Source organism: Pecten maximus, chromosome 12, assembly GCF_902652985.1.
Source record: "Pecten maximus chromosome 12, xPecMax1.1, whole genome shotgun sequence".
Classification (NCBI taxonomy): Eukaryota; Metazoa; Mollusca; class Bivalvia; order Pectinida; family Pectinidae; genus Pecten; species Pecten maximus.
The window spans coordinates 14,604,915-14,630,708 of NC_047026.1; the positions used below are offsets into that span (position 1 = coordinate 14,604,915).

Sequence of the window (25,794 nt, forward strand, 5' to 3'; positions counted from 1 at the left end):
TGACCTATTTAGCAAACCTGTACATATAAGAAATAATGTTTCACACGTTTGAATGAAATGAATTAGTGTGAAATTACTTTCTCCCGTGGGTAGTCCGCTAGGTGGCAGTGTGCAATCAAGTACGTGTACCCGAGTATAGTCGGGTGCACGTGCTGTATGATCAGTTCAGGCAGCGCACCGGGCGAGGACAGACTTTATACCATGTTCGGACCGTTCTGGGCTTATATATACACATGGCAATGAGCGTGAGTGAGGAGGAAAACGTTTCACGTACGACAGAACCTAAGACGGTTTCAGAACCGTCTATGTTAGAACTGTTTGAAGCTATTAATAGTAGCCAGAAGGTATTTGAGAACCAAATTGCTAATTTACACACAGAAATTTCGGCCAAGAGTACCATAAAAGATATAGAATTTAAGAGACTTAAAGAAGGTACAGAATTGGACTGGAAGAGGAACGGCAATAAGGACCAATTCAAGTTTAATTCTGATGTGGTGGATACTCTCAAACAGGCTGTGTGGGGGCTACAAAACGAAAAGTTTGAATATTGTGAGGAGTTATTATCCAAGGTTATAGCAGATATAGAGGAGCGCAGTAGACATATTAGACTGGCTGACCGCTCAGAGTTTGGGTGGGATACCGTTAAGCACTATATTGCTGACCCTATTGCTAAGGACGCAGATGATTTAAAGAAGATTTACAAAGCAGAATCCGACACAAAAAAGGAGAAAAACAAAAAAGAACTCTTGTCTAAACGTCAGCAGCGTCGTTCCGGAGATGTTAGACCGGTGCCCTATCCGAGTTTTGCTGTGGGGGCTCCTACTTCCGGTGGTGGTCACCTCGGTGTTCACGGAGGAGGAAATCAGCTTTTTCGTGGGCAAAGGAAAACATGGGCATACGGGACATGTTACGGATGTGGACAACCGGGGCATTTCAGGAGGGATTGTCCGGTCCTTGTTGGAACAGACGGAAAAATCAACCCACAACCGAAGTAGCTGTGACGCAGTATCTTCGACGAATCTTGGTACTACCGCTGGGAAACAGGACAAGGCACAGAATTTGATGCTAGATAAGTATCTCAATTTAAACATAGAAAGTAGAAATGACAATTTGTTGGGTGATCATGAAATAGAGTTCACTGATGATTATTTTGAGTATGAGCAAGGGGAAAAGGAGATTATTGTGAAAGGGAGGTTGAGAAAGTGAATAGATTTTTGGAGAACGTTTTGTAGTAACGAGTTTGTGTTGGATGTTATCAAGAATGGTTACAAAATTCCATTTTTCTCGACTCCATGTAAGTCTGTATTGCCAAATAACAAATCTGCGTTATGTCATTCTGAGTTTGTGATAGAGGCTATAACTCAGCTATTGAGTAAGGGGTTAGTTGTGGTATGTGATGAGGCTCCCCTGGTTGTCAATCCTCTCACAGTGTCTGTTCAGTCTAATGGTAAGAAAAGGTTGATATTAGATTTAAGAGCAGTCAATGTACATCTTTGGAAAGAGAAGGTCAAATTTGATGATATTAGAACCGCTTTGAATTATATTTCTAATGGGGTATGGATGTACAAGTTTGATATTCACTCAGCCTATCACCACATCGATATCTTCCCAGATCATACCAAGTTTTTAGGGTTCTCATGGGTTATTGAAGGAAAGGTTAGGTATTTCAAAATTTTGGTTCTTCCTTTTGGAATCCGTACAGCACCTTATCTATTCACAAAGATTACTAGGGCTTTGATAGGTAAGTGGAGAGGAGACGGGCTGAAGATTTTGATGTATTTAGATGATGGTCTAGGGGCTCATAGTGATAGACAAGAATGTATCGTGCAGAGTGAACAGGTTAAATCAGATTTAATTTTGTCCGGATTTGTTCCTAAGGCAGAAAAATCATTGTGGATGCCAGTTCAGTGTCTTATTTTTTTGGGGAACAAGATTGATACTGAGGAGGGTTCATTATCTATTCCAGATCATAGGATTGTTAGGGCTAAGTCTTGTATAGCAGATTTAATTAAGGTTTCGGAGCAAGGTCGTTCAGTACATGTGAAGAAAGTGGCAAAATGTGTAGGTCATCTTATTTCGATATCCCTTGTATTTGGGAGTATAACACAGTTAATGACTCGGAGTATGAACATGCAGATAGCGAGTACATTTTCATAGAATGACCAGGTGCTTGTCAATGAACAATCTAAGGAAGAGATTAAGTTTTGGGACAAAAACATTTGTGTTCGAAATAGTTGTCCATTAAAAGTTGAGTCTAAATGTCATCGACTTGTTTATTCAGATGCAAGTTCAACAGGATATGGTGGTTATTGTGTTGAGTCTTCAGCAGTTGTATCCCAAGGTTTATGGAGGGAATGTGATATGAGTTGTAGCTCTACATGGAGGGAGCTAACAGCTGTTTCCCAAGTGTTGAAATCACTCGTTCAGTTTTTGGAAGGGAAGTGAGTAAAATGGTTTTCAGATAATCAAGGTGTTGTTTCTATTGTTGAAAAGGGCAGTATGAAGCCAGAGTTACAGTCTATAGCACTTGGTATATTTGAAGTATGTTGTACTAATAATATTAGGTTAGAGATGGCATGGGTACCTCGTTTAGAAAATGAACGAGCTGATTATTTGAGTAGAATTGATGATCCGGATGATAGGGCGATCAGCTCCCAAGATATTCAATCAGCTTGATAAGCTTTGGGGTCCTTTCGAAGTTGATTGGTTTGCATCTTATTATAACTAGAAGCATGAGGTTTTTTACTCCAGGTTTTGGAATCCAGGATCAGCAGGTATGGATGCTTTTGCAGTGGATTGGGCCGGTAGGAATGGGTGGTTTGTACCACCTGTGTATTTGATTACCAGAGTACTGTTTTATATGGAACAATGTCAGGCTTATGGTACTTTGATTGTTCCTGATTGGAAATCAGGGAGGTTTTGGCCGATTTTGTGCCCAAAGGGAGATGGTTTTGTGTCAGCAGTGAAGGATGCAAGGTTTTTGCCTCAAACAGAAAATGTTTGTTTACGTGGAAGGGGAAGTAACTCTGTGTTTAGTGAGAGAAAGCTTCCTTTTCGGTTGTTAGCTCTGTATATAGATTTTCGTTAGTTGGAGAAAACTTTACTGTTTTTTGTAATTGTAATAATAGAATTACAAGCATACATGGAATTTGTTCAGTGACATTATGGTGCTTTCCACGACGATGGAAGTGAATAGAGTCTGTATGACTAGTGCAATATTATTATTGGTTGAGTTTGTATAACTCATGATCATGAAGCCTTTCTGCTTGATTGGTTTGTATAACCATGTTGCTAGCTGTATGCTAGTTTGGAGATTACTGTCAAAGTGATATTTGATAATTTTGCGTTGTTTGACAACGTTGGATTTACGATTATATATACATTTATGAGTTAGATTATTATTATTATTTTTTTTTTTTAAGTACTGTGTTTACGAATGAAGCATTTGTGCTTGATTGGTTTGTATAACCACATATTGCTAGCTGGAGGCTAGTTTGGACTCCTTTGTTTTGGTTATCAATTATTTTATATTATTTTGATTAAAGTTAAAACCTGGATATTTATTGGTTTTTTTTTTTATTATAAATTTATTTTTTCAGAATAATCAAAAAGAGATTATACAACTGCCACCATGTTTGAGAAGTTTGGCGAAAGGATTACCAGAACTGTTATTAAATGCAAAAGCGGACAAAACTGTGCAAAAATATTATTATGGTTTTCAAAAATGGAGTAATCGGGCTAAAGCTAATAATTTAGTTGTGTTTCCTGTGAAGCCACTACAACTTTGTTTGTTTTGTAAATTTTTGGTTTTGAATGGTACTAAGCAAAGTGTATTGACAGAAATTTTTTACAGTGTTCGATGGGCACATCAGTCAGTTGGTGTGGGTTCTCCCACGGATAACAGTCTTGTAAAAAATGTTTTTGAAGGAGCGAAAAGGAAGGTTGCAAGACCGATTGTTAAAAAAGATGTTATCACTGTGGAAATTCTGGAGAAGTTGTATAACAAATATTTTGATCCCAATGATTTGTTGTCGCAGAGAATTATTACAATCTCTTTATTATGTTATTCAGGGTTTTTGAGGAGTGCAGAAGTGCTATTTCTGATGAGGTGCGATGTGAAGCTGTCCTCCACCCACATGGAAATTTTCATAGAGAAATCCAAAACCGATATTTATCGTGATGGAGCTTGGGTAGTTATAGCTAGGACAGGAACTAAATTGTGTCCTGTGAGCAACCTGGAATTATATTTCAAGCTGGCCATGTTGGATGAGGGTAAACCTGAATTTATTTTTAGGAATGTGACTAAGTGCCAAGACAAATATGTGTTGAGAGATGGCAATAAACCTATTCTTTATAATAGGCTCCGTGAACAATTTATTGAATTTTATCAGCCTATTGTGCCAGATATTTCCAGATATGGATTGCACAGTTTCAGAGCAGGGGGAGCAACTGCTGCAGCTTGTAATGGTGTTCCCGACAGACTTTTCAAAAGGCATGGTCGTTGGCGGTCTGAGACTGCTAAAGACGGTTATGTGAAAGATAGTTTATCGGAAAAGGCTCACAGTATCATAAAGATTAAGTTTATAATTGACATTAACTCATTGTTTTGGTGAAGTTCGGTTAATTTGATAAAGATTTAGTTGCTTAGTGGGTGGAGGATAGTGGTAGTATGTACAATTTGTACAAATTGTTTAAGCTGTTTTTTTCCCGTTCTTTTAGTTAATCGTACGGTGCATTGTGGACAGTCTGTCTGTGTTTGTTGTTCATTGCCACCTGGACGTTGGCCTACGGGAGAAATAATGTTTCACACGTTTGAATGAAATGAATTAGTGTGAAATTACTTTCTCCCGTGGGTAGTCCGCTAGGTGGCAGTGTGCAATCAAGTACGTGTACCCGAGTATAGTCGGGTGCACGTGCTGTATGATCAGTTCAGGCAGCGCACCGGGCGAGGACAGACGTTAATTTTGTCTTGTTTAATTTTTTGTGTAATTGAAATGTAAGAATCTATAAGGTTAGGTTAGGCTATCAGTTACCATTTCATATATAATTGAATAGCTTGGGGTTGCGATTTGGTACATGGATAATTTGATTACACAATTGTAAATTGTATTTGTAAATATCATGTGATTATTATTTAGTATTAATGAATTGTTCATTAAATTCATCGCACGGTGCGTTGTGGACAGTCTGTCTGTGTTTGTTGTTCATTGCCACCTGGACGGTGGCCTACGGGAGAAATAACAATCTCCCATCCATCATGACTGTTAATTGAGTCATTCCCTATTTCAAAGTTGCTTGCCTGCTTACTTATTTATCAAGAAAAAATTCTCTATTTTTAAGAAAGTTTACAATCAACTTAAATTTCCATGTTTTCTGATGTCATGACAGTGTTGTTCTTCTTCTTCTCAAATTTGGACATAGAATATCTTCCCCAAATTTCTTTAATAGATTCCTCTTTCATACAATTTTAATGTTATATATAGAACAAAAACTACTATTTCCAAACAGTTACAAGGTGTTTACCAATCATCTACACTTTATATGACAAAAGTAAACTGTACCTACTCTTTATAATTTGAATAATGAAGCACTCCCATAGAAAAAAAACAGATCAATTAAATTGTGCATAAAAATAAACTTCAAAACTAAATTTTTCAGTCAAATATATTGCAATTATTTAAATCCTGTTCACAGGTAAATCTAATAGCTGATTCACACAACAACAATTCCTTGGGCTAAATACACAAATGTGGTTTTTTGGCATAATTGATAACACTATAAACTTAACTATAACTGTAAAAATCTTAATATATTACCAGTAAATTTGCATTGCCACATCTTCCTTCAAAAGTGTCCATGTTTTTCCAAAGTCTGATGAAACGTATAGCTATAAATCAAAACAGAATGAAATCTTATGCATATCAATTGAAAGAAATGTGGTTTAAGAAGAACAAAAAATATTTGATTGATATGTTTGAATGTTTGAAATGTAAGAGGATTTTAAGATGGTTACAAACTAGGTGATGGTTTGCCACCAAAGTTGGGTACTGTTTATGAACAATAACTTAACTACATTGATCAAAAAGTTCTATGACCTGAGTTAAATGAGTGTGGATTTAAACATGATTATTTTGTAACATGAGTTTACATCAGTTATCTCCCCTATTCAGTTTTTCTAGTGATATGAGTTATCTCCCTTATTTATTTCCTTTCTGGTGATATGAGTTATCTCCCATAATTTTTTTTCTAGTGATTTGAGTTATCTCCCCTAATTATTTTTTTCTAGTGATATGAGTTATCTCCCATAATTATTTTTTTCTAGTGATATGAGTTATCTCCCTTATTTATTTCCTTTCTGGTGATATGAGTTATCTCCCCTAAATTTTTTTCTGATGATTTGAGTTATCTCCCCAAATTTTTTTCTAGTGATATGAGTTATCTCCCCTAATTATTTTTTTCTAGTGATATGAGTTATCTCCCTTCTCTATTTCCTTTCTGGTGATATGAGTTATCTTCCCTAATTTGTTTCTGATGATATGAGTTATCTCCCTATTTTTTTTTATTTTTTTTTGTGATATGAGTTATCTCTCATTTTATTTTTGCTGGTAATATGAGTTGTCACTCCTAATTATTACACATTATTTTATGGTGATATCAGCCATGTTCCTTATTTATTTTTGTTCTTCCTTGAAGATCAGGATATTGACTAGTTATATAATCAACAAGAGTTTTTTATTTACAGTTAATAATAATGGTTTGCAGAACTGATTATATGCCAATGATAAGGAAATTGAAAGAGAATATAATTTATTTCAAAACTAATTCTATTAACACAAGTTAGAAATTCTATACAAAATCCTACTTTGAAAGAACAAAAAACTTCATAAAAGCAATTATGGGTAATATCTGTTGTCCTAAGATTTTTAAATGTCAGATTTCAACATTATAAAGATATCATATCATCATTAAATAATGATATGTTGCAAGATATTGTTTTACCAGTAATAACTGACAGATGACTGATGTATGTACATAATAACACACACACCTACATTACAAATCAATCCTTATGAATTAATGTCATTATTCTGTCTAGAGAGCCGTCATTACACTCAGTCATTAAAGCATTGTAACTATTGCAACCTCGGGTGATATTTTAGGTCTGTCTTAATACCTGGTGCCTCAGGTGCATTTTACATATCTCTTGAAGCTGAGGTTTGGGACTATCTATTTTACATATCTCTTGAAGCTGAGGTTTGGGACTATCTATTTTACATATCTCTTGAAGCTGAGGTTTGGGACTATCTATTTTACATATCTCTTGAAGCTGAGGTTTGGGACTATCTATTTTACATATCTCTTGAAGCTGAGATCTGAGACTATCTATTTTACATATCTCTTGAAGCTGAGGTTTGGGACTATCTATTTTACATATCTCTTGAAGCTGAGATCTGAGACTATCTATTTTACATATCTCTTGAAGCTGAGATCTGAGACTATCTATTTTACATATCTCTTGAAGCTGAGATCTGGGACTGTCTATTCTACATATCTCTTGAAGCTGAGGTTTGGGACTATCTATTTTACATATCTCTTGAAGCTGAGGTTTGGGACTATCTATTTTACATATCTCTTGAAGCTGAGATCTGGGACTGTTTATTTCATGTATCTCTTGAAGCTGAGATCTTAAACTATCTTGTTTTGCCATGGTTGCATCTGGGACTATATTCCAAATGCTCTGGATATCATTCCACTGGCCTGCAGTATTTTGTGCTAGCTGTTTAGTTAGGTAGCCACTTGCTACTTCAAGGAGATCAACCTTGCCTCAAAATGACCCTGGCTGTGGATAGGGCAATAAACCAAGTAAACAAATGGTAGTTAATAAGTAGATTATCTTTAACTACTAAAGAGAGGATAAAACTTATATAAGATCATTTTATACTTTTTTAGCCATTCTTCTATCTTGTTCACCTGTCCTTCTGAAACCTATAGATTAATGCAAATTAAGAACTGTCATTTTCAGATAAAACTTTGCAAAACAATGTAGTTTCTGGCTCTACTGAGATATTTGAACTGACAACTTTTTTTCCCATCTGTTGACTTTGAATTAAACTTTTGTTGTTACAATTATAATTCCATTACTTTGGGATAAACTTTTGTTGTTATGGTTATAAATATAGCTTGTTTTTTTCAATTGTCCTTCACCTTTTTATAATCTTTTCTTACCTACCCTGTAAGTCATGATTGTGTACCCAAGGACCCAGTTTTCCAGAGTGGGATGCATGTACAATTTTTCCGGTTCAAATCCGATTTGTGATGTGATCCAAGTCTTCCCTTCATCCTCTGAGATGTATAGGCACGGATTAATCTGGTCTGTTAATATAATCTGAAATGAGCAAAACATCAGAGATTAATTCTTAATACTTTCTAAAAAATATATTACAGTGCAGTTATTGCCATCACTAAATGATGATATACATAAGACTATTTTAGATTATGGTACAGATACTGTGTCCTTCTATTCATTTTCATCCAAGGTTTAAATATATATATATTTAATCTTTTAATTGAAATCTTTCAATACACATACATCTGAACAGTAACCATTTGAAACCCAAAATTTGAAAAATAAAAAAATAGAATATTTATCTAAATAGGCTTCACGTAATTTTTAAAATTATCAGGGGACCAAATTATAATGCTGAAATACCAAACTATCATCTGACTATATAAATCATTTCTAGAATTTTCAAAAAAAAAGTTCATGTAACCTACCAGAACACACATAATATTATAGCCTATCAATAATCGTGTACATCAACAGATATCTACACAACTCCCCCAGCTAAAGAATACTACAACCGACATTTAATAATTAAGATGGCTGATGGGTTCACTGAGTGCATGCCCTGCTAATCCCTTCTCATCAGATCAGGTGATCGTGCATAAAGTTACTGAACAGGTGATCGAAAGATTATCACGTGAACATCATATTGGTAAAATGTCAACACAACAAAATGTCAATCCAATTTGTCATTAAACCCTGGTACCTGGTAGTTTATCTAGGGTTTAAAATTCGATAAAATCTCAATTCTGTACTTTTTCTGAAACATTATTTACAGCTAGCATCTGTATCATCCATGCTCTATTGATCAACATTGATTGATAAGAAAGGTATGCCTCTATTGAGATATTTGAACTGAAAAATAATGTTTCCCATCTGTTGCCTTTAAACAGTATAAGCCGCATGCACAACCTAGTACAGGTGTGCATGTATACTTACAAAGAATCTGACAAAACAACACCACAGACTCAGATGTTCAAATCATTATCTTTCAGAGTTTTCCTTAAACCTAAATGTCTTCTAACAACTGAAATTTTCTAAAATAATAAGGAATGTTTAAATTTCTTATTTCCAAATAAAGTATTTATCCTGTAATAAGACTTGGGGTCCAGCACATGACCTAATTAAAGTCAATGGGTGGACTTATTACATCACTTGACCTAATTAAAGGATAGGGAAAGGCCTATTACATCACATGGTCTAATCAAAGTCTAAGATAGGCTTATTACATCACATATGACCTAATTAAAGTCAACAGGTGGACTTATTACATCACATGACCTAATTAAAGTCAACAGGTGGACTTATTACATCACATGACCTAGTTGAAGTCAACACATGACCTAATCAAAGTCTATGGGAAGGGAAGGCTTGTTTCCCCCATATATGACCTAGTTAAAGTCAAAAGATGGACTTATTATAGGACAACAACGTCACATAGCAGGCATGTTGGTAAGTATTAGCCATGTTCCTTATTTATTTTTGTTCTTCCTTGAAGATCAGGATATTGACTATTTATATAATCAACAAGAGTTTTTTTATTTACAGTTAATAATAATGGTTTGCAGAACTGATTATATGCCAATGATAAGGAAATTGAAAGAGAATATAATTTATTTCAAAACTAATTCTATTAACACAAGTTAGAAATTCTATACAAAATCCTACTTTGAAAGAACAAAAAACTTCATAAAAGCAATTATGGGAAATATCTGTTGTCCTAAGATTTTTAAATGTCAGATTTCATTATTATAAAGAGATCATATCATCATTAAATAATGATATGTTGCAGGATATTGTTTTACCAGTAATAACTGACAGATGACTGATGTATGTACATAATAGCACACACACCTACATTACAAATCAATCCTGATGAATTAATGTCATTATTCTGTCTAGAGAGCCGTCATTACACTCAGTCATTAAAGCATTGTAACTATTGCAACCTCAGGTGATATTTTAGGTCTGTCTTAATACCTGGTGCCTCAGGTGCATTTTACATATTTCTTGAAGCTGAGATCTGGGACTGTCTATTTTACATATCTCTTGAAGCTGAGGTTTGGGACTATCTATTTTACATATCTCTTGAAGCTGAGGTTTGGGACTATCTATTTTACATATCTCTTGAAGCTGAGATCTGGGACTGTCTATTTTACATATCTCTTGAAGCTGAGATCTGGGACTGTCTATTTTACATATCTCTTGAAGCTGAGGTTTGGGACTATCTATTTTACATATCTCTTGAAGCTGAGGTTTGGGACTATCTATTTTACATATCTCTTGAAGCTGAGGTTTGGGACGATTTTACATATCTCTTTAAGCCGAGATCTGGGACTGTTTATTTCATGTATCTCTTGAAGCTGAGATCTTAAACTATCTTGTTTTGCCATGGTTGCATCTGGGACTATATTCCAAATGCTCTGGATATCATTCCACTGGCCTGCAGTATTTTGTGCTAGCTGTTTAGTTAGGTAGCCACTTGCTACTTCAAGGAGATCAACCTTGCCTCAAAATGACCCTGGCTGTGGATAGGGCAATAAACCAAGTAAACAAATGGTAGTTAATAAGTAGATTATCTTTAACTACTAAAGAGAGGATAAAACTTATATAAGATCATTTTATACTTTTTTAGCCATTCTTCTATCTTGTTCACCTGTCCTTCTGAAACCTATAGATTAATGCAAATTAAGAACTGTCATTTTCAGATAAAACTTTGCAAAACAATGTAGTTTCTGGCTCTACTGAGATATTTGAACTGACAACTTTTTTTCCCATCTGTTGACTTTGAATTAAACTTTTGTTGTTACAATTATAATTCCATTACTTTGGGATAAACTTTTGTTGTTATGGTTATAAATATAGCTTGTTTTTTTCAATTGTCCTTCACCTTTTTATAATCTTTTCTTACCTACCCTGTAAGTCATGATTGTGTACCCAAGGACCCAGTTTTCCAGAGTGGGATGCATGTACAATTTTTCCGGTTCAAATCCGATTTGTGATGTGATCCAAGTCTTCCCTTCATCCTCTGAGATGTATAGGCACGGATTAATCTGGTCTGTTAATATAATCTGAAATGAGCAAAACATCAGAGATTAATTCTTAATACTTTCTAAAAAATATATTACAGTGCAGTTATTGCCATCACTAAACGATGATATACATAAGACTATTTTAGATTATGGTACAGATACTGTGTCCTTCTATTCATTTTCATCCAAGGTTTAAATATATATATATTTAATCTTTTAATTGAAATCTTTCAATACACATACATCTGAACAGTAACCATTTGAAACCCAAAATTTGAAAAATAAAAAAATAGAATATTTATCTAAATAGGCTTCACGTAATTTTTAAAATTATCAGGGGACCAAATTATAATGCTGAAATACCAAACTATCATCTGACTATATAAATTATTTCTAGAATTTTCAAAAAAAAAGTTCATGTAACCTACCAGAACACACATAATATTATAGCCTATCAATAATCGTGTACATCAACAGATATCTACACAACTCCCCCAGCTAAAGAATACTACAACCGACATTTAATAATTAAGATGGCTGATGGGTTCACTGAGTGCATGCCCTGCTAATCCCTTCTCATCAGATCAGGTGATCGTGCATAAAGTTACTGAACAGGTGATCGAAAGATTATCACGTGAACATCATATTGGTAAAATGTCAACACAACAAAATGTCAATCCAATTTGTCATTAAACCCTGGTACCTGGTAGTTTATCTAGGGTTTAAAATTCGATAAAATCTCAATTCTGTACTTTTTCTGAAACATTATTTACAGCTAGCATCTGTATCATCCATGCTCTATTGATCAACATTGATTGATAAGAAAGGTATGCCTCTATTGAGATATTTGAACTGAAAAATAATGTTTCCCATCTGTTGCCTTTAAACAGTATAAGCCGCATGCACAACCTAGTACAGGTGTGCATGTATACTTACAAAGAATCTGACAAAACAACACCACAGACTCAGATGTTCAAATCATTATCTTTCAGAGTTTTCCTTAAACCTAAATGTCTTCTAACAACTGAAATTTTCTAAAATAATAAGGAATGTTTAAATTTCTTATTTCCAAATAAAGTATTTATCCTGTAATAAGACTTGGGGTCCAGCACATGACCTAATTAAAGTCAATGGGTGGACTTATTACATCACTTGACCTAATTAAAGGATAGGGAAAGGCCTATTACATCACATGGTCTAATCAAAGTCTAAGATAGGCTTATTACATCACATATGACCTAATTAAAGTCAACAGGTGGACTTATTACATCACATGACCTAATTAAAGTCAACAGGTGGACTTATTACATCACATGACCTAGTTGAAGTCAACACATGACCTAATCAAAGTCTATGGGAAGGCTTGTTTCCCCCATATATGACCTAGTTAAAGTCAAAAGATGGACTTATTATAGGACAACAACGTCACATAGCAGGCATGTTGGTAAGTCCCCAGGTAGCACACCACAGTAAGACAGCCTGGCCATGGGCAATTTTTTTGTTAAGCAAATAACTCCTGTATTATGATATGTATAAAAAATGAAAAAATAAATGTACACTATAATTGGTATATCCAGTATGAAGTAGTACATACAGGCTTCACATTTATTAAAACAAAAATCAATAAATTGGTTCCGGATTTTAAATATCCGGATTTTCCGAACGTGTGTTTACACAGGAAATTTAGTTTGGCCTACAGCGCAAAATGGAAGCCCACAGAAAAGGTAAGATAGCGGAAAAACTTAATTTACAACATATGTCCAAACAAGATTAATTCTGTCTTTGGGATAGAGATATTTAATTTTAAATAGGTTTCAGAAAAAAAATTGTGTAGAGAATTGTGCCATTTTGGGTCAAATATCATAATATTTTGCAATTTTTGAGAATTTTTTAAGCTGTTACCATGGTATTCACAGCTCTAAAAATCACAGAAAATATCAGTTTACTTATCCTTCAGAGCTCTATTAAAATTGCAAATGTTGTACAGATTTCAAATATATATACTTTATTAGAGGTTATATGTAAGGTTAACTGGCAATGTTTACATATCTAAAGCATGTGCCATATTTTTCAGAATTTGGCATTTTTACTGTACACTGCTACCTTATAAGGGCTGAAAAATGTTATTTTTTGGAAATTGTGCTTAATTATGCTTGATTAAGCTTCATTTTAGTTCATTATTGCTCAAAAATGCATAAAAACAATTTAAAACTTGTTTATTATCAGGCTTGTCATATTAGAGGAATCAAGGGAGGTAACTCGCATATTTACCCATTTTAAGGGTGGGTTAATTAAGCATAATGTTAATGAGTCAGTGTAAATTGAAAAGATATTCTATGTTTTATAACAAACCCAAAATAACTTATTGGGTATCTAACAAACCATATAGACTGAATTCTGGTTTGTTTTACCTGATTTATTACCCCGTATCCATGGAAACTATTACAGTAAGTGTTATTTTTTGAAATATTTGGTGAAACCATTATTTTCAATTTATTTATACATTGGTAAGCATGTAATTTCAATTGATGGAGTGTACGGTTGATACAATATTGTCAATTATTGTCACTTCCTTCGGTAAAGCAGAAAAAATAGCATTTTCCGCATAAAATGGGATCAGCGGACACTTTCATATGATCATTGGTACATATCTGAATTACCGGGGTGGAAACAGATGACTGTGATGTCATAGGCATGACATTTTGAAATCTTGGATGTCATGTCATGATTTATCAGTTAGAATATTGCATGTGTTGCTAAGCTGAGGTTTGGAAAGGAATTTGGTTATTTATTATGACACATTGAGTATTTATGACGTCATAGATACCATCTGATGACGTCATAGTTACTGATGACGTCATGGTAACTATGACGTCATATTACAAGGCTAAATTTGATAGTTGTATAGTATTTTTTGCTTGATTACATGCACAGAGACTCAAAGTACCACATTCAACTCAAAACACAACTTTATTCAAGAGATATACAGAATTATGGGAGTTTTCATCTTTAAAATTACCTCCCCTTATTACTGGATTGGGAGAAAAAGTTGTCAAAATACACCTCTCAGGGAAATCAGCAATACTCGGTGACTATTAAAGATACACAGTAACCCGATATGTCATTTTGTTCGTCGGAACATATTCTAGACATTCATGGGGTTTTTAGTAAAATTAGAATTAACAAAAGTGATGTATAAGGTAGCACACCACAGTAAGACAGCCTGGCCATGGGCAATTTTTTGTTAAGCAAATAACTCCTGTATTATGATATGTATAAAAAATGAAAAAATAAATGTACACTATAATTGGTATATCCAGTATGAAGTAGTACATACAGGCTTCACATTTATTAAAACAAAAATCAATAAATTGGTTCCGGATTTTAAATATCCGGATTTTCCGAACGTGTGTTTACACAGGAAATTTAGTTTGGCCTACAGCGCAAAATGGAAGCCCACAGAAAAGGTAAGATAGCGGAAAAACTTAATTTACAACATATGTCCAAACAAGATTAATTCTGTCTTTGGGATAGAGATATTTAATTTTAAATAGGTTTCAGAAAAAAAATTGTGTAGAGAATTGTGCCATTTTGGGTCAAATATCATAATATTTTGCAATTTTTGAGAATTTTTTAAGCTGTTACCATGGTATTCACAGCTCTAAAAATCACAGAAAATATCAGTTTACTTATCCTTCAGAGCTCTATTAAAATTGCAAATGTTGTACAGATTTCAAATATATATACTTTATTAGAGGTTATATGTAAGGTTAACTGGCAATGTTTACATATCTAAAGCATGTGCCATATTTTTCAGAATTTGGCATTTTTACTGTACACTGCTACCCCAGAACAGCTATATATAAATAGGTCACCTTATTACTACAGGTATGGACTTATCACTAAATCAGATTACCATATATCTATATATATCAGGTACCCATGCACATGCACAAATGGTTTTTATCAGATATCAAAGTTTTCAGCTGAGTTTGCTGTGCTTGGAAAAGTTTATATGTTATTTAACTAATTGCCTTGACCTACAATTATATAAGTATTTACTAGAAGTTACATAGGATATCATCCACCACCTCGGGCATGTTCAGCTTTTTGGGGCAGAAAGGTAATTCAATGACAAGACAAATATGACAGCTCAGTTTTTACTTCAGCATCGTCAGTTTAGATTAAAGTTGTACCTCTATGTTAATGACTTGGGAGGTGTTAGTCAAGCCCTAAGGTGACAAGGTCAATAACTAGCCCAAGTAAACAAATTGTTTGCCTACTTATTATTACACCATCTTTCCTAAAAGTATATACATGTTTGTACCTACATGTTCTAGGTGCATGATGTAACAATCTAATTTTCTGGGAACACAACCTTATACTTTACAGTTTAATAACTGATCTGATATCAGGTATCATAAAGTCATTAGGATCTGTAATATTCATATGACAAATGGTTACTTATATATATTAGGGCAGCTACAATGCAGGGCGCTATAATAGAAGGTATCCAGCAAATGCCTCAACAAGAGGCCCATGGGCCTTAACGGTCACCTGAGTTATGATATATTTTAGTATATTTGGCCACTGTGACCTTCAAATGAAGGTCAAGGTCATCCATTTGAACAAACTTGGTAGCCCTTCATCCCCAGCATGCTACAGACCTAATATTGCGTCTCTGGGCCTTCTGGTCAACAAGAAGAAGTCATTTAAAGATTTAAGCATATTTGACCCCTGTGACCTTGAATGAAGCTCAAGGTCATCCATTTGAACAAAATTGGTAGCCCTTCATCCAAGCATGCTACAGACCTATAAAAATGTAATATTGGTTCTCTGGGCCTTCAGGTAATCAAGAAGAAGTCGTTTAAAGATTTAAGCATATTTGACCCCTGTGACCTTGAATGAAGGTCAAGGTCATAAATTTTAACAAACTTGTAGCCCTTCATCCCAACATTGTACAAGTCAAATATTGGGTCTCTTGGCCTTTTGGTTATCAAGAAGAAGTCATTTAAAGATTTAAGCATATTTGAAGTTATCAAGAAGAAGTCATTTAAAGATTTAAGCATATTTGAACCCTGTGACCTTGAATGAAGGTCAAGGTCATCCATTTGCACAAACTTTGTAGCCCTTCATCCAAGCATGGTACAGGTCAAATATTGGGTCTCTGGGCCTTTTGGTTATCAAGAAGAAGTCATTGAAAGATTTAAGTATATTTGACCCCTGAAGGAAGGTCAAGGTTATCCATTCGAACAAATTTGGTAGTCATTCATCATAGCATGCTACAGACCTAATATTGGGTATCTGGGCCTTTTGGTTAACAAAAAGAAGTTGTTTAAAGATTTAAGCATATTTTACCCCTGTAACCTTGAATGGAGGTCAAGGTAATCCATTTCAACAAACTTGGTAGCCCTTAGGCCCAGCATGCAACAGACCCAATATTGAGTCTCTTGGCCTTTTGTTTATAAGGAAGAAGCCGTTTAATGATTTTAGCATATTTGGCCCCTGTGACCTCAAATGAAGGTCAAGGTCATCCACTTAAACAAACTTTGTAGCACTATGTCCCAGCATGCCACTGACCTAATATTGGGTTTCTGGGCCTTTTGGTTAACAAAAAGAAGTTGTTTAAAGATTTTAGCATATTTGACCCCTGTGACCTTGAATGAAAGTAAAGGTCATCCACTTAAACAAACTTTGTAGCCCTTTGTCCCAGCATGCGACTGACCCAATATTGGGTTTCTTGGCCTTATGGTTATCAAGAAGAAGTTGTTTTAAGATTTTAGCATATTTGACCCCTGTGACCTTGAATGAAGGTCATCCATTTGAACAAACTTTGTAGCCCTTCATCCCAGCATGCTACACGTCAAATATTAGGTCTCTGGACTTGTTGGTTATTGAGAAGAAGTTGAAAATGTAAATTGTTTACGACGTACGACGCACAATGGACGACGCCGGACAAAAGGCGATCGCAATAGGTCAACTGAGACAAAGTCTCATGTGACCTAAAAACAGATGCATGGACGGACAGACAAACTCAGATTCAACTTCAACCTCCTTCAACTTCCTCTAAGGCTGTTGCAGGATTATGACAAAATTTTCTGAATATCATAAATAGGTAAAACAAATATTACTTTGACTTAATGCATGACATGCACTGTTTTCCCCTAGATCTGCCAACAGAGGGGAAGCCATCTGCCATAATGAAAGTCAGTTTCAACAGAATCTGATGTGCGAAAGTAATTACACAAGTATATAAGCATGTCATGTTTTGATTTATAGTAAAGATGACACATACACAACAAATGCAGCTGTTACAATTGAAATAGGTTTTTTTAAATAAGCATCCACGAAAACACAGCTACTGGCCCCTATGAACATGTACTTATTTTATGACTAATATCAAAAATTTGATCACACTTAACACTTATTAAAGCTAATTAGCTAGATATGGCAAATTATCACGCAGGTGTCTTATATCTTCCGAAAGTTTAATTTCATCCATCAATGCAGAATGCTTTTTTCATGATTTACATGATATGACAAGTGATTTATACTTTGAAAGGCATTTTGTCAACATGATTTGAAATGCCTGTTTTTGCATGTTCTTCTTGTACCTGTCCCTTAATACTTAGGTCAGCATAGAAATATCTTGCAGGGATTACTCTGGGGCAAGATTCAGGGACTTTCTTTTACAGTTTGCTGAAAATCTCAATGAAATTCGCAAAATATCCTATATATCATTCATGTATAGGAAAATCCTAGCTACATTCTCCGTCCCTCCGTAAAATGTTTGACCCAGAATTATACCTATAATCCCATTATCAAAACATAACTACAGTTTGTAATTATTGGAAAATTTCAAGATGTGGCAAACTACTAAATATTTCACCATACATACATCTTTTTTTTTAATAGTCATTTTTCTGAGATATATATCATGTGTAACAGGCCTACATCAGTTCATCTATACAATATACCATATTTGACTAAATACAAATTCCCTATCCCTTATATGTTTATCAGTGTGTCTTTCTGGTTGGAATGCAAACACTTTCTCTTATATATGGTCTGGTTTTGTATTGTTAACATCTAATTAACACAATATGATCATTTAATGAAATTATGACGAGACCAAAGCCATTAGTGACTTTTTTGTTTGTTGAGTTTATCGCCCGTGAACATTTTGAGATGCAGTCTCCTTGTAGTAGTTGGTGACTACCTCACTGAGAAACATACAGGAGACCAACACATGCCATCCAGAACAATAGAGATAAAGTGTCGTACCCAAGGAAACAACCACAACACCACAGAATGGCATGTTTCTCACAGAAACACAACCACAACACCACAGAATGGCACGTTTCGCAGAGAAACACAACCACAATACCACAGAATGGCACGTTTCTTAGAGAAACACAACCACAACACCACAGAATGGCACGTTTCTCAGCTTCAGAGAAACACAAACCAACACAGGTAGGGAGTGTAAAATATGCATCTCAGATCTTCATCTGAGATTACATGGCTGGCACTCCAACAGACTGAGCTATCGCTGTCTCGAAAAGTGACAGACATTTTATAGTGCCATCACAACGTAATGCCACACCCCGAAACAGTACACTGTAGTGTGAGACCTATCAAGTCCAGCAACTTTCTCTCTACCAGGGGACAGAACAGGTAACTTTAATTGGTTTCTCTCCTCCAGGGGACAGAACTGGTAACTTTGGTTTCTCTCCACCAGGGGACAGAACAGGTAACTTTGGTTTCTCTCTACCAGGGGACAGAACAGGTAACTTTGGTTTCTCTCTACCAGGGGACAGAACAGGTAATTTTGGTTTCTCTCTACCAGGGGACAGAACAGGTAACTTTGGTTTCTCTCTACCAGGGGACAGAACAGGTAACTTTGGTTTCTCTCTACCTGGGGACAGAACAGGTAACTTTGGTTTCTCTCTACCAGGGGACAGAACAGGTAACTTTGGTTTCTCTCTACCTGGGGACAGAACAGGTAACTTTGGTTTCTCTCCACCTGGGGACAGAACAGGTAACTTTGGTTTTCTCTCCGCCAGGGGACAGAACAGGTAACTTTAGTTTCTCTCCACCAGGGAACAGAACAGGTAACTTTCCTCACAGGAGCAACCACTCAACTAAAGGCCAAAAGCGAGGCAGTGTCAGGAGAGACATTAGGAAGAAGGAAATTCTACTTTAACTAAAAATCACCATTATCTTAAGCATTTGAAGCTTTTCTGACCATTCTCTCATTTCCAAATTTCTCAGGAATTAAATACACATTGTGGCTGGGCGATTATTAGGTTAGATTAAAAATCTGTGAACAATTAATTCAGAAACGTGTGTCATATATCTGCAGGTAAAGCAATAAATTGATAATTTACATATATACTTCATAAATTACCATGACTAATACTGCATAGAATAAAAGTGCACCTTGCAAATTAAAGAATTTAACTGAAATAGAGACTTCTACGTCTTAATGTTAAAACCCTTCAGCACTATACAGGTATACAGATTTGACAAAATCAGTCTCTATAAGGTTGTAGCCAAATTCACATTTCCTTGACACTTTTTGTTCAATCCTGAGACTAGTATCCCAAAACCACAGACAAATTATTTTGGAGAAAGAAATATCACATCTCTCGACTACTACATTTGGGAAACAAAAAACCCAACTGATTTGTATAAATTCTCATCTATACATTAAACTGATCAAAGCAAGGTACTCTCATGGAGAGGATCAATACCATTTTGATGTGGTGACTACGGAACTTAAGGGTTACAGGTACAGGATTACAAACCTTTCCTGATAGCAGGATATTGTTTGTCTCTGCATGTCCAGCAATTGTATTTATAAATGTTATTGTGTAAGAGAAGAATTGTGGTATGTTAACACCCCGTAAGAATTAATTATATTCAAAAGTAGAGACTGTGGTATATATATATTAACTGATCTGTTTCTTTCAAAAGTGAAGAATTCATCTAAGATACTACTGCAGCTGGCAGAAACAAACCAATGTACGTTCATTGATACTCAAATTTTAGCACAAGACCAAATTAAAAAGATTAGCTGAATAATATATTAGAGCATCAACAATGATTGCCAAAAAAATCAATGAAGATAAAACTACAATTAGCGCAGTCACAATTAGGGGAAAGCTTCCAGCGTGAAAATCCGCTAAAATAAGGTTACCACTAAAATATGTATGTTTACAGTATGTATAGTGATATTGGCACAATGTCAATCATGAATCTCTAGGAAGTAATTATATCTTATATAGCATTACCAACAACTTATGTGAGTACTAAAATTCTGTTAAATGAATATAGTCCTTACCTTATCTTTATTTACTGGAGATTTGTAAATAAATTGAACAACAGCATTTGATGAAAAGTTTATACGGGTGAAACTTGTTCCATAATCTTCTGACCTGTAAATGGCAAAAGTAGTCAGGGTTTAATAACAATAGTGCAGAGGTGTACAAACACCCCCATCCCATATATATTTTAATTGATTCGTGATGTAAGGCTGCATTTGATTGGTCAATTGAATTGAATTTGCATAGCATAAACATGACATAAAGCTTGCAATTTCCGTATTCCTATATCAATCATTTAAGTCAATTGTTTATGACCTCAATGACCCAAATTCACCATGAAATGAAAAGACAATGACATCAGGAACAATAGCCTAACCTAAAAGTTCAATTAAACTTATATAACTAGCATCAGAAATCCTGGACAGCTTCAAAGTAAAGAGTTCTGAACACATTCAGAAATAGTCATAAATAATCATGTTTTTGGTTGTAAAAAGCTTAAATAAATCAAAACAATACAGTACTGTGTTTTGAAATTACAGCAGTTTATTGTCATTTCAAACAGTGAAACTGCCAAAAAAACACAGTAGGGTTATGATTACCAATTTTCTGTATGATATATAAAAAAGATTGGAATATTAATTGATAGGTTATCGGAGAAATTTTAACAAATTGAATGCATCAAAAGTGTTAATACCATGCTCGTTACAAATTTACAATCAATTATGACATATGATGCATTTAAATGACTGATTGATAATTAACAAGAATGCTAAACATGTTTGGCTACATCAAAGGGTCATGTATTTCCTGTAATTGGAAAAAAGGAAATAACCCCTGAAATTGATGTTGGATATATCAGAGCTAATATACAAACATTATTAAATTATCTATCATTAGTAGATGATAAATTACTTAAATTATAAAGTGGATATTGTGATTCAAGGGGCCTCAATAAAATACAATGTATTTAGTAGGTAAGGTATACAAGATTGGGCATATTTGTCCAAATTTTCAAAATTAGACATAATTAGCACTGTTTGTATTAATCCTAAAGGGCCATAACTTATTACAATAATGGTAGTAAAATAATTGCAATGAGCTTACTCTTGCAGTTGTTACTAATATAATATACTTTAATTCTGATAAAGACTGAAGTTACTCTTATCAATAATTTATCCAGATATTAAAAAGACACTGAAGCCAGATCTAACAAGGGCCATAACTCCAACAATGAAACATAATTATATGGTGATAATATCCAATCATACGATATATATTTCTGGGATTTTGTTTTGGTGTTATGAACTTATTTATAAAGTTTGATAGCATATCTTTCTATTGAATTACTTGAGATCATTAACAGACACTGCAACCAATTTTATTAAAGGATATAACTCTAAAACTGAAGATCAGATAAAAATGGCTATTGCACTTTTATGAGCTGTCAAGGTAATTAAGCATATTACAAAGTTACTTTCACTAATTATTCAACACTAAGGGCACTGTAAAACTAAAGGCAATATATAAGAGGCAGTAACTCTAAAAATGATGGTTACTGAATTTGTCCAATCTGAACTCTAAAAATGATGGTTACTGAATTTGTCCAATCTGCCATGGTTAAACAGTTTTCCATTAAAGGTGTGACTATCTTGTGAATTACTATCTAGTTATCAAAGGGACATTTTCAGACAGACAGCCAGACAACCAAACCAACAGCACGCATGAAAATAATTCCCAGGCAGATAAATACTTAAGTTATGATTTGAGTAACAAACTTCTATAACGTACAAGATAAACTCTATAGTCCAACATTACAACTGTCATCAAGCTCTTCAGGTTAGGCTTCTCTGAGCCATGTGCTTATAAAGATACCAATTATGATTCCAGATAATTTTTTGACAAAACCATGAATTTAATTCTTGGTTGTACATTTCAAACTTCAAATATCTTATATTTATACACTTATATTATCCAACTCATCATTTTCTCCTGAACATAGTGCAATAATTGAACAATATAATAACTGCTATATTTTGACATATAATACTTAATTTGTGTTTAACTATGTAATTTCTGTATGCATACACATTTATGCATATGATTTGATAGAGCTCTATAATTCCTTTGTAAACCACCCCCTCCCTTCCCCAAACAACTGTTCATGTCTGCAATGTAATCTAAAACACTATATCAGATTCTTGTACAATCATCATAGAAGTCACCACCCTACTGATTTGACATGCATTTCAACAAGAAACAGGAATTTTAACATCCATTTTACAACGTCAGTCCATTTTCATAATCTACAGAGTAACATGTTACGATTACACTATCTGATAAATCTACCGCACTGATACCACACACATGTACAAATAACCATAAAATAACTGTGAAGGTTTTTCCTTAAGCATGTGCAATTTCGAAATTTTTTACATGCATAAATTCTTTTCATTGCAGTGTTATAGACTCTGCAAGTTGCTTTGAGCAGTCATAGTAATTGTGTACTGTTTGTATATGTAATTTCAATAATTTTACAATAATAGGATACTTTCAGCATACTTATTGTATAGCCAATTTCAACAAGAGGCCCATGGGCCTTAAAGGTCAACTGAGTTTTGAAGTATTTAAGTTAATTTAATGGACCCTTTTTGGCCCTGCCCATCAGTCCCTGGGGGTCAGTCAGGGCAAACATGTGCATATGCTACAACCAAATTGTCATCCCATGCTAATAAATAATATTAACCAAGTTAGAATGAATTCCAATACAAATCCAACAAATCATACTCAAAAATTATTATTTCTCTATATGAACTATAGTAAAGTTTACCCCCTCCCCAGGGGCAAATATCCCCCAGGGACATGAAATTCACAATTTTGGTGAAGCACAAGTTTTAGTCAATTTGACCCTTTTTGGCCCCACCACTCAGGCCCTTTGGGGTGGCAACTATGAGACTTTGTCTCAGGTAACTTAAAAATTTTGTAAATTGTTTTTGTATTTGTTTGCAGATATTAAAAATCATTGGTGTAGATCTTATATGATTTTTTTTTTTTTTTTTGCAAACATGAATTGCAAATTCGCAGATCAATAAAGAAATTGTATGGGTTTTTTTTCTTTTCTTTCCAGGCAGTACAATTGTTTTTCTTTTCATTATTTTATTCTGTTAGACACTACAAATGATAACAAGAGGCCCATGGGGCCTGTATCGCTAACCTGGTTGGATTTGACCAAATGTCAAAATAGTGTTCATGTTGAATTTGCTTTATTTGTCAACCTCAAACAATGCTTTATATGCTTAAAGTATGGGGATCCCAACTGCTTTAAAGAAATAAGGAAGTTCAGACTCTCTAAGTTTACAACATGCAATCATAACTCTATCACTAGTAGCGATTTAAAGGGATTACCTTTTCCCCTATGGGGCCCCACAACTTTGGCAAAAGTCATCATTAAATGCAAAATCTGTTTCATTTTCTCCAAGGATGTTTCTGACCACATTGGGTTCAAATCCATTCATAACTTTCATAACTTCCCCTATTGGGCCCCACTCTTTTGGCCCCTCTGGAGTCAGAGTCACCATTTATGCAAAATCTGTTCCCCTTCCCCAAGGATGTTTCCGACTAAATTGGGTTCAAATCCATTCATAACTGAAGACTATAGTAGCGATTTAAAGGCATTATCTCTATTTCCCCTATTTGGCCCCGCCCCTTTGGCCCCTCAAGGGTCAGAATCACCATTTATGCAATATCTGTTCCCCTTCTCCATGGATGTTCCTGACTAAAATTGGGTTCAAATCCATTCATAACTTTATGACAAGTAGCAATTTAAAGGAATTACCTCTATTTCCCTTATTGGGCCCCGCCCCTTTTGGCCCCATGGGGGTCAGAGTCACCATTTATGCAAAATCTGTTCCCCTTCTCCCAAGGATGTTTCTGACCAAATCGGGATCAAATCAATTCATAACTTTATGACTAGTAGCGATTTTAAGGCATTACCTCTATTTCCCCTATTGGGCCCGCCCCATTGGCCCCTCGGGGGTCAGAGTCACCATTTATGCAAAATCTGTTCCCCTTCCCCCAAGGATGTTCCTGACTAAATTGGGTTCAAATCCATTCATAACTTTATGACAAGTAGCGATTTAAAGGAATTGCCTCAATTTCCCCTATTTGGCCACGCCCCTCCGGCCCCTTAGGGGTCAGAGTCACCATTAATGCAAAATCTGATCCCCTTCTGCCAAGGATGTTTCTGGCCAAATTTGGTCAAAATCCAATTAGAACTTTTGACTAGTAGCGATTTGAAGCAAATGTTGACGGACGACAGACGGACGGACGGACGGACGAAGGACGACGGACGAAGGACGACGGACGGACGGACGGACGACAGACACTGCGCCATGACATAAGCTCATCGGTCCAGGTGAGCTAAAAATACTAAATAAATGATTGCTTACAGACTCTAATCAAAGGTAAACACTTCTGTCTGTACTGAAACCAACCTACAGGTCATAACCAGTACAAATCCTGTATCTATATTTAGTCCAAAATGACATTACATGTCATAGGACAGACAGGATAATCGGTTTACTGTATTTATAGACCTAAACACTCACAAATAGCTTCTTCATGTGTATTATCATAAGTATAGTGACCTTGTGTTATTAATGGATTGGATAGAGAGGGTTGGCAAGTACTTATCACTATATAAATGAATAATAGCCAGATTATTTGAAAACTAATAAGAAACTCTTCCTCAACCATTTTTCTTTAAGTGAAGGAAATCCACTTATAGTTAATGGGGCATTAAAAATCTTTATATTTACTGTTTTCTTGCATGTCATCAACCCTAATGTATGTAAATTACATTGTAATTATATTAATCCTCTATGTTTCCTATATTTGGCGCCGCAGTCTTCCATTAGCCCAATGTTAATCTTGGCTGCATTTATGAGCACAAAGATGCAGTCTAGATCACATGTCGTAATTGTTGAACGTCATTTCTTAACTAACTTGATCAATGGCACGGCAAGGCTTTGTACTGTGTGTCAGCTAGATTGCTTGCAAATCAATCACAGAAATGAATTTGATTTAAAGATGT

At 34.9% G+C, this 25,794-nt stretch overlaps 1 protein-coding gene across 1 annotated transcript in view; it reads right to left on the reverse strand.

Moving 5' to 3' along the window:
- Window positions 1-25,794, reverse strand: part of LOC117338867 (VPS10 domain-containing receptor SorCS1-like) — an 84,162-nt gene that overhangs the window by 40,557 nt on the left and 17,811 nt on the right. The window contains exons 3-5 of the mRNA XM_033900231.1: window positions 20,723-20,816; window positions 11,260-11,415; window positions 5,817-5,887 (exon numbers count right to left, since the gene is read on the reverse strand). Of these exons, the coding sequence (XP_033756122.1) occupies window positions 5,817-5,887; window positions 11,260-11,415; window positions 20,723-20,816 (321 nt within the window). The remainder of the gene's footprint in view (window positions 1-5,816; window positions 5,888-11,259; window positions 11,416-20,722; window positions 20,817-25,794) is intronic.